Genomic DNA, 12,947 nt, shown 5'->3' on the forward strand with positions numbered 1-12,947 from the left:
CAATCAACTCCCTTTTGTAGTCATGTATAATGCACACATCAGACTGATGCACCACTGCTCGCTCCAAATTCCTAAGAAACCACAACCAACTTTCCTTGGTCTCACCCTCAACGACAGCACATGCTACTGGAATGGAAAAATCATTAGCATCCAATGCCACAGCAGTCAACAACATCCCTTGATATTTCCCACATAGTGGTGTGCCCTTGATGCATAGCACATGGCGACAGGTATGGAAGGCCTGTAGGCACTGTCCAAATGCCCAAAACATACGCTGCAGGACTCAGAAACCCTTACACTCTGCAACCTCTGCATCTTTGATGTCAACAAAACAACCAGGGTTCTTGCGTGCTATTTCCTTAAGCAACCTCGGGGCAAGGTTGTGTTGTGTGAATCATAAAAGGTACCGAATTCCCTCTCCAGAGCAAACTGTCTTGCCCTCCACGCCTCGACGGGACTAATCTTCTCGCCTAAGGGTCCAGTGAGATAATGTACCAATTCCTTAGCTGTCATCGTCAGGTCATCCACAAGGTCACGGAAGGCGTAGCGACTACTTGCCAGGCACTCCGTCCCAGGCAACACAACCGTGGCCAGTTGAGAGTAATCATCATGTACGGCTTTGAGCAAAATGCCGTAGTGCATGACCTCAGAGGATTGCACATACAACATGAACTTCTGCGTCACATTTTTTTTCTCTTCAATTTATTTGCAAAGGAGCTCCAGCATTTGTCAGTCAGAAATTCATGCATGTCCCATGGGTAGTCCTCCAAACAACAGTCCGGTTCGGAGGACTCTTCGTCAAAGAAATCAGTTTTGCGTTGCTTGAGGAACCCCTTGATATCGAGATCTTGTGTTTCTGGATGGAGCCGGAACAGCCTGAAGATCCAGAGCTGTAGATCCACCAATGACATGGACTGTGGCTGCAGCGGTAGCTCGCCGATTAAGTGAGCGCATTTGTTTTCTAAATCGTTGCCACGCACGCGGGAAAACGGTGATCTACATCCATAGTACACAGGCATCTGAATCGGCTCCTCAACCTACACCATCAAACAATGCCACAACACACATGGAAGAGATTCAGACGAATCAAACAGCCAAGCAAGTGCTGGGACAAATTCAGACTAACTAAATTATCAAATGAGATGATGGGTACAGTGAACTACAGACCTGTGGCTTGTGAGCCTTCCTGACAGCCTTCGCCGTCGCCGTCGCCGGGGCCTTCCGCTTCCTCGCGCTGGCGACGATACCCTGCGAGATCAGAACACGCAGATCTTCAACAAAACGGGCGGCGGCGAATCCATCGAGTGGTGCCCGGAGGGCGGCGAGGAGAGCGTACCGGCTGGGGGACGGGGAGCGCGTCGGGGCCGGCGAAGGACGGGACTTCAGCGACATCGGCGCTGGTGCGTGGTTCGTCCATCGCCGGCTTCGTCGGAACAGGGTTGCCGCCGTCGGCGTGGGTTTCCATCTCTTTCTGTTCGCGCAGTTGGGGAATGGGAATGGGAAGAGGGTTTTCCCTCGCTTCTGGAGTTTTTCCCTCCATTTTCTCGTGATGGGCCGCTCGCCAGGAGGTTCCGCGAGCTTTTGTACCTGGGCCGTTATTTCCATTTGCTGTTGGGCTCTCATCCCCACTGAGAAAGAACTCTCCTAAAAAAGCTCGCAATATTATTTTCTAGAAAACAAAAGCTCGCAATAAAACAGCAGACACCCCTAAAAGAAACAGTAGAAAATATAAGATGGAAACCATGTTACAGTGGAAACATTTACAAATTCAAGCTCAAAACCATAATATAAAAAATTCAGCAATGAATAGTGACAAAAGGTGCAACATCTTTTTGACCTCACTGTTCATGGAAAACTTGTTTTTTATTTCTTGCCTCCCAAATGAATATATATTTGACTATTAAAATTTTAAATGTATTTCTTACCGCCATAATATAATCGTATAATCCAAGACATCATTTTAACAAAAAAGGGTGGATTTCCTAATCCTAAATTGTGTTATTTAACACCATATTCTCCTATCATTATCATGACTACATAATAACATCACCTAGCAAACACATCTCCCGAACACGGGTACGACGTGCCCCGGCGCCGAAACCTACTGGAGTAGTAGTCATCTTTAGTTCCCGAGGGAAGTAATCACTGAGATTAGCACCACCAGTAACGATCGGAGGGAGTGTCTGCAGCAAAAAGAATTAAACATGGTCCAGCCGTCCAGCTCCATGTGCTTTCATTCAAAATCTTTCTGGGCGAGAGTGATTTTATTCATTTAATGGACATGGTTGTTGGCCTGTTCCAACTCAAGAATGGTTTACTGATTTTGTATACTCATTATTCATCAGTTTAATCAAGCAACTTAGCTAGTTCAATGAGGTTAGGAATGGGTGTCATGAACACCAAAAGGAAAACGTTCTGAAGGAAAAAACACACAAGAAAAACAACTGAGTTCAGAATGGTCCTCGGTTTGTAGACGTAAAGAAGTTCAGAAAGATCTTGGAAATTATTTCATCATCCAACACTCAGCAGAAAAATGCAGCAGAACTGCAGAAATATGCATTACGATTCTTTATAGTATGTTGTTTCGACACAACGGAAAAAATACAGCCAAGAAAAAAAACATGATGAATGATGAAGAACAGTAGCAAAGAATTGACCAACAATGCAACATTATCTCTGTATATATCATTTATTTTCATTTAATGATGAATAGACAGTGCTCGTTCAGTTTCTCGTGGGAAAAAAACATAACATCATTATATTTGTTTTTGTAAAGACCAACTTAACACGGGTAAATGTGCTAACAGAGCAAACTGAAAGCAGCATGTCAACACCTGATGGCAAATCTGTAGACTGGCTATTTGGAAGAAAAATAATCTGTAGACCAGAACTCTGCACCACATTTGCATATGGATTCCCTGGCAGCATTCTTAACAAGAAATGATGTCTTCTAGAATGATTTGGCATTCGAGCATGCAAGAGTTCCAACAAAATTATCAAACTGTAACGGTGTAACCTACAGGAAAAATAATAATAGAGGGGTTGATTTGCAGTCTCCCATGGGCCTAGTAACCATATTGTCTTAATAAGCCTAAAATTCAGTTTTCATGCACTGCAAATAATACCAGAGGTTCAGAGTTTACATAGGATAAGCTTGACAGTGACTACTGCCTATTTAGGGCCCAGAATATTAATAGCTTGATAGGTGATAACAGAAGTTTAAATCTCATTAGGTTCTTCAGTGCGTGTTGTCACTCCTTGATTGTCTTCAGTTGATCCATTTCCAGTGTTGCATTGTTGCTCTGATTCATCCGCAACAGTTTCTAGGCAGTCCGATGTTACAAAAACAGGAAGACCACACTCCAATCTTTTGTCTGGGATCCAAGTTGTTGTGTTGCATTCAAATGGCGTGATACTTCTGTAACCGCGTGAGATCTTATATTCATCAAAATTTCCACTCCAGATCCTACCTAGGTAGGCCAGACTGTAGTATGGAGACATGTATGTAGCAGTGCTAACCCCAATCTGACAACAGACGGCGATGACATGAGTGCAGGGCCTGTGAAGCAGCTGTGGTTTGTTGCATGAACAGGTGGCACTTTCTTGTATTGTGGATTCGCCAAACTTACTTATGCTTTCCGATTTCAGGTGAACAACCTCGTTCTTCTGCCTCGACTGAACTGTAAAATTCCGAAACTGTTTCCCCTGGAAAACATTTCTGGTTTTGGTGTCTAGGCAAATCACGCGATGCATCTTGGATTTGTGCATTTTTGAATTCATGTCATCGAGTTAATTACGTTGTGTTGTTAGTGGAATTCCTTCTAATTCTAAATTAGAGAAAGAGGGGTTTTATACCTTATACATTAGTCAAGGGAATGATCCCCTGGCCCCGGATTTCCATATAAAGAATACGACGAGGATAAAGACCCTCTTTAACCTGAATTCTAATTGAAGCTTAGTCCCATCTGCTATAGCTTGAAGCAGGCCCAGGGGGCCAGCATATTCAGGACCAATACGTTGTTGTATCGACGCAGATATTTCTCTTTCTAACCACACAATTACGAGTACCTCTATTGTTATTCCCAAAAGGAGGGTCAAAATGGATTCGCAAACAAAAAGGGGAATTCGTAGTCACTTTTTCCTGTCGCGTAAAAAAAAAGTCTTTATGCGAGAGCAATAGAGGTTGGGATACATCTATCTCTTCTGAGCAACCTCTTTTGGATTCTTAAGACCACCCTTGCAGTAGTGCCGGATGCGGGGAAAGGTTGGGTTTTCCTATGAGTGGACCTCCATACCATTTTGCATTTCTCGACAAATATAATCTGTTTGGCTATTCTAAGTGGTTCTTTTTTTCTGGGTAAAGAGGAACTTGTCATTTTGAATTCTTGGGTTCAGGAATTCTTCTCATTCGTTGGTTATTAGAAGCATCCCAAAAGCGTCCGGGTCGAAATATGGCTTTCAAATTAAGTTCCGAATTAGTAGATGCTGCCAAAGGGAGTGGGGGTGCCATACGCAAAAAGGAAGCGACTCATAGAATGGCATCATACACCTTAAAGTTCATAGAACGAAAAGAAGTTTTTTGGAGGCCCTCGTCTTTTGTCATTCTTTGCTCCTTTTTCACTCAATGATTCCTTCGAATTTGCCGACCAAAAATTCTCTAAATTATGTCTCCTATTTCTATGAAGGGATTATTCTATTCTACTATTGATCAATAATCATACGGAACTCAAAATATTTTCCGGAGATATTCATTTTCCTGAAGAGGCGGATAAGATATTAGGTGGCTGTTCGTCATTTCTAGTAGAAATTATGAATTGGTATAATGGAGAATTACTGCATTTCATAACTGATTTTTTTCTCTTTTTATTTCGTTTCTTTTTTATTTATACCTTCTTTATCTTTAGTTTTATCTAGTTAATCAATAGTATCTACCGGCTCGAACTCGAATTTGATCGCCTTCCATACTTCACAAGCTGCGGCTAGTCCGCTGATTCTTCAACATCAGTCGGTTCGGACCTCTGCTTAGTTTCATCCAAGCTTCAACGCCTCCTATTTAGAGGAATTAGCTACTTCAACGATCTTTGATGGTTATAGGGGTATCCAAAGTACAAACCTGATGGTTGTTTGTTATCCCAACCATTCTTCCCAGCCCTGATACCGATCAGGAAAGTCGTATTGAATGATCCGGGTCGATTGCTTGCGGTGCGATGGCTCGAATCCATAGTCAATCCTACTTTCGATAGGACCAGTTGACAATTGAATCCAATTTTTCCCATTATTTGACTATCCATAATAGTGCGGAAAGAAAGCCCGCTACCAAACTGCTCTACTCCGCTCTGGAGTACCAGAAACTGGTGGACAAAAAAGGCTTGAATACAAGCCTCTAACATGTCTAGACAAAGAGAATACTCCTTTTATACAGAATGGAGCGGGTAGCGGGAATCGAACCCGCATCGTTAGCTTGGAAGGCTAGGGGTTATAGTCGACGTTGGTTGATTATTTTTAACGTCTCTAATTCAAAACCGAACATGAAATTTTGATTTCATTCGGCTCCTTTATGGATATTTAGTGTCCGTCCGCCTCAACGTCTATATAAAGGATTACGTATGGGCAATATTGAAACTGTACTTTCCAGTAGTATCGCTGCTGTTTTTTTTTGCAGCTTTCGTAGTTGCTGGAACTATGTGGTATGGGTCAGCATAAGGAAATTAATATGCGATTTTCAAAATAGGGGAATCCAAATGAAACCCTTTTTTTGCTCAGTCTATCTGGAATGGCGATCGGATTGCACTTTTACCCAATTTGGGAAGCTGCATCTGTTGATGAGTGGTTATACAATGGTGGTCCTTATGAGCTAATTGTTCTACACTTCTTACTTGGTGTAGCTTGTTATATGGGTCGTTGAGATCAATTCGGAAGCGCTTTTTCTTATTCTAGCAGACGGAATTCCTTTGGTCTAATTTAGGACTTTCAAATCTATTTATTTTATTTTATCTAATTCTATCTACGCCCCAGGGGCTAGGAACAAAACAGTCCTTTCCTTTTTCTGAAGGGCCAACTTGATCCTCTTCCCCAGGGATCCCAGATGAGGGAAGCCTAGGAGAGCCGCCGACTCCAACTATCGTCCATGTACGATCCATACTAGATCTGACCAACTGCCCATCCTACCTCCTCTACCTTTTTGACAGCCCATCTTTTTGTCTCAGTAGAGTCTTTCAGTGGACCCGTTCAGGGAAGTTCATTGATGGGTTGCCAATTGCTTCATTTGCTGTAGCACTTGTGTTTTTGAAGTGCTCTACCAAGCGCAGAAATGTCACCTCCACTATCGCACTGAGCGGAAGGCATGTTATCCCTTTCAATACAGGGTCATTCTTGTATATATTTGATATATCAGCGCCCATGATGCCGTACCTAGCTCCCTTTGTGTCATGCACCAGTGACCACTTCTCCATTGGTTTCAGACGGATCCAGTCAGAAAACTTTGTTACCTTTCCTTCGTTTTCATTGGCATGATCTCCTTCCTCCTCAGAGCCCACTGAATCAGGTCGGTTGCATGGGCTTTGTGCCACCAGGTCTGCCTCATCATGCTGGACTAACTCTTGCTGCATTTCCCCACTAGTACCACCTTCTCTCTCTACTGTATATTTTGTTGTCAGCTCATCGAGCTCCTTCCAGATTTTAACAAACTTATTTAGTCGCCTCTGCTGACAAAGTTTCTTGAACATCAACACCAGATTCTTGTCACCAAAATATGCAAAGAAGTCTTTGGCAAGGTGTTCCATGCACCACCGGCTTTCTACTTTCTGCCATTGTCGTTGATCGGAACTTAGAAAGTCCTCTATAGCATCGATCAACTCTCTTTTGTAGTCATGTATAATGCAAACATCCGATGGATGCCTCACTGCTTGCTCCAAATTCCCAAGAAACCACATCCAGCTTTCCTTGGTCTCCCCCTCAACGACGGCACATGCTACTGGAATGGAGTAACCATTAGCATCTAATGCTACAGCAGTCAACAGCACCTCTTGATATTTCCCGCATAGTGGTGTGCCTTTAATGCATAGCACAGGGCGACAATGATTGAAAGCCTGCACACACTGCCCAAAAGCCCAAAATATACGGTGGAGGACTCGAAAGTTGCTACATCCTGCAACCTCTGCATCCTTGATGTCTACAAAACCCCAAGGGGTTTTACATGTTATGTCCTTAAGTAACCTTGGGGCAAAGTTGTGTGAATCATAAAATGTACCAAACTCCTGCTCCAGAGCCTTCTGTCTTGCCCTCCACGCTTCAGGGGGACTCATCTGCTCGTCATAGTGTTCAGCAAGATAAGCTATAATTTCCTTAGGTGTCATTGACAGGTCTTCCACTAGGCGGAGGAAGCGGAAGTTAGAAGTTGTCAGGCATTTCGTCCCAGGCAACACAACCCTTGTCAACTGAGAGTAATCATCATGTATGGCTTTGAGCAAAATACCATAGTGCTTGATCTCAGAGCATTCTGCATACAACATGAACTTTTGCGTCACATTCCTTTTCCGCTTTAATTTATTGGCAAAGGCACTCCAGCACTTGTCAGTTTGAAAATAGTGTGTGTCCCACGGGCAGTACTCCATATACCAGTCAGGCTCGAATTCGTCGAACAAGTCAGTTTTGCGTTGTTTGATGAACCCCTTAATAGCGAGATCTTGTGTTTCTGGATGGAGCCAGAACAGCTTGAAGATCCAGAGCTGTAGATCCACCAATGACATCGACTGCGGCTGCAGCGGCAGTTGGCCGATTACGTGTGCACAATCTTTTACTCTAGGAGAAATGTATGAACAATCAACTAAATCATCGCCTTTCACGCAGTAAAACTCTTCTCTGTGTCCGTAGTATGCAGGGATCTGAATGGGTTCTTGAGCCTACACCAAACAATGACACCACAGATGGCACAGCTTCAGACGAATCAAACAAGCAAGCAAGATTGCGGCGGCAGGTTAGTGACTTATTGCTACAGTACAGTACAGTGCGGTACAGTACAAACCTGCCGCTTCCGAGGCTTCCTCGCCGTGGCTGCCGGAGCCTTCCGCTTCCTCGCGCCGGCGGCGGCACCCTGCGAGCCCAGAACACACAAACTTCAACTAAAAGGGGCGGCGGGGAATGGATCGAGTGGTACACCGAGGCGGAGGGCGGCGAGGAGAACGCACCGGGTTGGAGGCGGGGGCGTCGGCGCCGATAGGGGAGGCGGAAGAGTCGGAGGCGTGGGGTTCCGCCGCCGCCTCCATGGACGGCTTCGTCGGAGCAGGGCTACCGTCGGGAGTATCGGCGGCGGTTTCGAGCTTGGCAGTGGGAAGGGATTGGGAGGAGCTATTTTTTTTCAGAACGGAAGAGCTTTCCCTCCATTTTGTCGACCCTTCGCTCCGTTTTCTGGTGGAGAGCAAGGGCCAGGCCTTGTTCAGCATGGGCCGCTTGCTTTTGCTTGGGCTCTGGGCTTTGCATTTCTTGAAGGCCCCCGTGCAGCACGCCAACGTTGCTGTTGTGTTATCCGGGACTGAGCTAGTGTTCAGATTCAGGATATTGTTTCAGCAATGGGAGAAAATGACTCAACATACATTCCCCACGCAGGCATGACGCAACATTATCTTTGTACATTTCATTTCTTTTTCAGTCTAATGAATCGGCAGCATTTCTGCCAATTTCTCTGGAAAAAAAGCAGCAATAACATGAGGCGAAAATGACTCTGTTTAGGAGGTTTCTAAAGACACTGCAATCACCAGCAATGACATGAGGAGAAAATGTAAATTTTATTTGTGGTGGAAAATAAGGGATTGCACTTGGATTCAGAGAAACTGTTCAGCATGCTCATCTCTTTGCATCATCCTTGCTTGCAGAGAGGAACATATCTAAACAAGATATGATTGGCATTTGAGCATGACAAAATCATCGAACTGTAACTAAGTACAGTAGAAAAGAAATAAGAGACGAGTTATTTTGCAGTCTCCCATGGGCGTAGTGACCACTAAAGATTCAGGATTACATATGACCAACTTGATAGTCACTTTCCACACAAAAATTCCACTCCAGGTCCCTTGGGTTACTGGGTATTAACATGGTGGAATTTGTAACATATTCAAATGGACATGAAATTTTCTTAGGGGTTCTGGATATGCAACACTGCTATTGCACATAATTCAAATGAAAAGCTAACATGATCTGAGAAAAGCCAAACCTATTTGCCAAATAGCTGCAATATGATGCAACCTCTTGACATTGCAGTATCTCAAATCAGAATATCTTCTAACCAATAACTGTCCCAAACATGGTTATGTGGTTCACCAGTCACACTTTTCTGACTAGAGCAGCAGAATGTTTTAAGAAGTCACAGATGCATACAACAATCGTATATACAGAAAGTTACTCAAATGCTCTGCACAAATTCAGGCCAACAATTTTTCATTCATGTCTGAAATTGATTACAATATGACTTGATAGTCGATACATTCAGGACTTGCTTGGCCAACAATTTTTCATTCATGTCTGAAATTGATTACAATACGACTTGATAGTCGATACATTCAGGACTTGCCTAGCCCAAAGCTTCACCCACAAACACACACACAAGAGTTCAGTAACCAATGTTACTCGTTGGAAACTGCAACTTTAACTCACCAAGACGCCAATGCCTAAGAATCCAATTCAGCCAAGATTAATTTTACAGGAGAGTCAGCATAGTCTCCAGACGCTAGGCAGCTCACATGATAACTGTGTGTATCGACAAGTTCAATTCTACTCCTTTTTTCCTGCTACAAGCCGGGTAGCAAACGGGCATTTTGGATTTTGCGGCGAGTGCGTTTTACGCTCTGTCTTGGGCCGGAATTGCAGTACATGAGTTTCCAATTTTTTTGGCTCATCTGCTTCACTTTGATTTATTGAAAATGCCCTTTATTTACTTAAACCCTTAACTTAGGACCAGGTGTGGATGTAGTGTAACTATGTCGTACACATCTTAACAAGATTTTTGCTGCCTAGCTAGATGGAGACTCTGCTGACACTCTAGTAAAATTACTAATGACTGAACGGGATTCAAAGAACACTAGAAATGTTGGTAAGCAAGTGCAGAACCTAGAGGGACAAAGATTAAATGAAACTTATGTGTGCATGGTTTAGGAAGCAACTAAAAGACTAGGGAAGGCGTAATACCACTGGACGCAGCCAAGGAATTGGTTGCTTCCTTGGTGCTGCAGCGGTGACACGGTTTTGCTTCAGAATCTTGCAGCTGAGCTCCCCCATCCCCCTTCTTGCGCGCAGAGTTGAAACTACTGGAGTCATCTTCTTCACACCGGGCGCAGCAGCAGTGAGAGGCAGTGGTGTAGAGCCGACGAAAGAGCAAGTCTTGGAAGCGACCTGACGAGAGACCTTCTTCACAGGCGCAGCAGCAGTACTCCTACAAATTTGCAACTAGATTACATAGTTGGCAACTTGTAGCTTGCAACTAGATTCCTCTGCTCCCTCTGCTTTTCTCACTGCCGACTCTTCTCCTCTGATGTAAGACTACCACCAAGAAGCTTGCACTGTTGATGATTTCTTGCTCTGCTTCCATCACCCGTGGATTTGCATCGCTTGAGCAAAGTCCCGTCGACGAGCCATCTCGAGGAGGTGAGCTTGATAACGCCATGCTTGCTGTCGTGCTTGGAGCAGCTCCTCAGGGGACTTGGTCACGTCGGAGTAATGGATCCAGGGGTCGTTGAACTGCACGGTGTCCGCCATCTGCTCCACCTTTCGCTGGGCCTCCGCTCGGCTGCGCTCGATGTCGCGCCGACGGCTGGCCTCTTCTTCGGAGGCAGAGCGAGCCTTGTCGAGGCGAGCCATGGTGAGGCGAGCGTTCTCGATCAGTTCGCGCATGCTGATCTGCGGCTTCGGTTGCACACTGGGCGCAGCAGCAGTGGCAGGCAGTGGTGTAGAGCCGACGAAAGAGCAAGCCTTGGAAGCGACCTGACGAGAGACCTTCTTCACAGGCGCAGCAGCAGTGGCAGGCAGGCAGATTGGAGCCTTGGAAGCCGGGCGCTTGCGGTGGTGGCAAGCGGACTCCTCGTCTTGAGCCATCTGGCGTCCACGGGCACGGATGGCGCACCGGACATCCACGGGGTCAGCACCAGTAGCAGCCGGCAAGGTGGTGGCAGGCCCAGGGCGCGCGGCAGAGGCAATATCAGAGGCATCCAAGGAGCCGGGCATCGCCGGCGCATGGCTGCGTTCTCCGCGGTTGACACACCAGACACGGACGGGATCACCACGGGCCGCCTTGGCAGGAGCAGCGACATCAGATGCGGCCGTGGCGCCGTGGCGATGGGGACGCCCTCCATGGTCGACACCGTAGCGGCGGAGTTCTTGGGCGGCTGCAGCGGCCTCCTTGGCGAGGCCGTCTTCGTCGAGACGGCGCTGGAAGTCGGCGTCCCAGCGGGCGAGGGACTCCCGGGACTCACCGGTGGCCTTGGCAAGGCTGTGCTTGGTCCAGTACTGGAGCACCCTCTCGAGGGTGCGCGAGGGCACCCGCATCTCCAGCGGGAGGGCTTGGGCGGCGGTCGGGCGATAGTCCCACGCCGGAGCGACGAGCACCTTGCCGTCGGAGCTACGGAGCTGGAGCACCTTCGCCGCCATCGATGCCGCGTCCTGGATTGGATCTGGGGATCGGGGAGGGAGGCGAACGAATCGAGTTGGAGCCAGTGCTCCCGCCGCAGGCGCCTTTATTCATCGGAGAGCTCCTGGTTCTTGCCGGACTCGGATTACCAGTTGTCGCCGGCTGAACTGGAAATGAACTCGAACTCGAATTCACAGGGGGCAAGCCCTTGGCCGTGTGCGTACCTGCTGGAGCGGGGCAGGCGATGTGCCGCCACGGCCATTCCATCAGCGGGCAGGCGCAGGTACCCGAGCTCCTCCACGAGGCCGTCAGCCAGCGCACCCACACGGCGCGGCTCTGTTCCTCTGTTCTCCGAGCCTCTTCCTCTGTTCCTTTTCTTTGCTCCGGCCTCTCCGGGCTCTCTGGCTGCCGAAGGCATTTCCTTTTTTAACATTGTCAAGACTTTTATTCCTCAAATCACCATATCGTTTGCAATTGCAAGTGCTTGGGAAATAAAGACAGGGATAGAATCATTCCAACTTTCAGAAGGTCTAGTAGTACTATAAAAATTTAAAAAGATCACACTCCACAACAATAATCATGAGTATCTCAAAGATACACGTCTTTTTTTGTTTGCGAATGAAAAGCTTTCATTAATTAAGTGGGATCATTACAATCTGCCTCATAAATTGTCTATCTCCCCTGGAGTACCACGCACTATTACGTCCTTTTTTTCAGCACATGGCATCCATTTCTGTTGTCAAAATTCTCCTTCCCTCTTGTACATACTTTCTTTCTCCTATAAAGCTATGGTACGCCTTTGGCGTACCCTCGATTTTTTTTCTCCTTCCCACGCTCAGTGATGGCGGTCCCAGTGCTCACACAATCACAATATGTTTGAATAGTGTCAATCCTAAGACGTCTCTCTCGCCATAAGATGAGAAATCTGTACTTTTTCATGTGAGGTTTTGGCGAGGCGTGTATACGTGGTTATAGATGGTTCACTTCATCTCTAATCTTGATGTTGCTGACTTGTTCATTTTTAATCCGACTCGGCACCGGTATGAAAAAAAAAACAGGATCATGCACTATTGATTAAGGTTGCATCCTAAATTGTATCTTTTTAAAACGGTTAACAGGTAAAATAACATCATATTCATATTATAAACATCTTTCTAATCAAATTTCATATATAATATGTTAAATTTGAAGTTAGGGCTAGAATATATGAATATTTTTTAAAGCATTTGATATGTACTACGGGTTGATTAACCCAATTATTAGGGCGTTTTATGCAAAAGAAGAAAAAAATTGACTAAAAGCTGACGTGTGGGTTGATTATCAGAAACATAAG

General features: G+C 45.8%; 2 protein-coding genes and 1 pseudogene across 2 annotated transcripts; all 3 read right to left on the reverse strand.

The window, feature by feature from the left end:
- Positions 1-350: 350 nt before the first annotated feature.
- On the reverse strand, positions 351-5,209 carry LOC123051838 (uncharacterized; annotated as a pseudogene).
- A 214-nt stretch (positions 5,210-5,423) lies between these two features.
- On the reverse strand, positions 5,424-8,359 carry LOC123051837 (uncharacterized). The gene is made up of 3 exons (XM_044474814.1): positions 8,187-8,359; positions 8,024-8,092; positions 5,424-7,901 (listed from the first exon to the last, which is right to left on the reverse strand). The coding sequence occupies exons 1-3, from the start codon at positions 8,262-8,264 to the stop codon at positions 6,216-6,218; spliced, it is 1,833 nt and encodes a 610-aa protein (XP_044330749.1). The 5' UTR covers positions 8,265-8,359; the 3' UTR covers positions 5,424-6,215.
- Positions 8,360-9,415: 1,056 nt separating this feature from the next.
- LOC123051839 (uncharacterized) lies at positions 9,416-12,012 on the reverse strand. Its single transcript, XM_044474815.1, has 2 exons — positions 11,839-12,012; positions 9,416-11,738 (listed from the first exon to the last, which is right to left on the reverse strand). Exon 2 carries the CDS (start codon positions 11,632-11,634, stop codon positions 10,579-10,581), a length of 1,056 nt encoding a protein of 351 aa, XP_044330750.1. The 5' UTR covers positions 11,635-11,738; positions 11,839-12,012; the 3' UTR covers positions 9,416-10,578.
- Positions 12,013-12,947: the final 935 nt, after the last annotated feature.

This window comes from Triticum aestivum, chromosome 2D, assembly GCF_018294505.1.
Source record: "Triticum aestivum cultivar Chinese Spring chromosome 2D, IWGSC CS RefSeq v2.1, whole genome shotgun sequence".
Classification (NCBI taxonomy): domain Eukaryota; kingdom Viridiplantae; phylum Streptophyta; class Magnoliopsida; order Poales; family Poaceae; genus Triticum; species Triticum aestivum.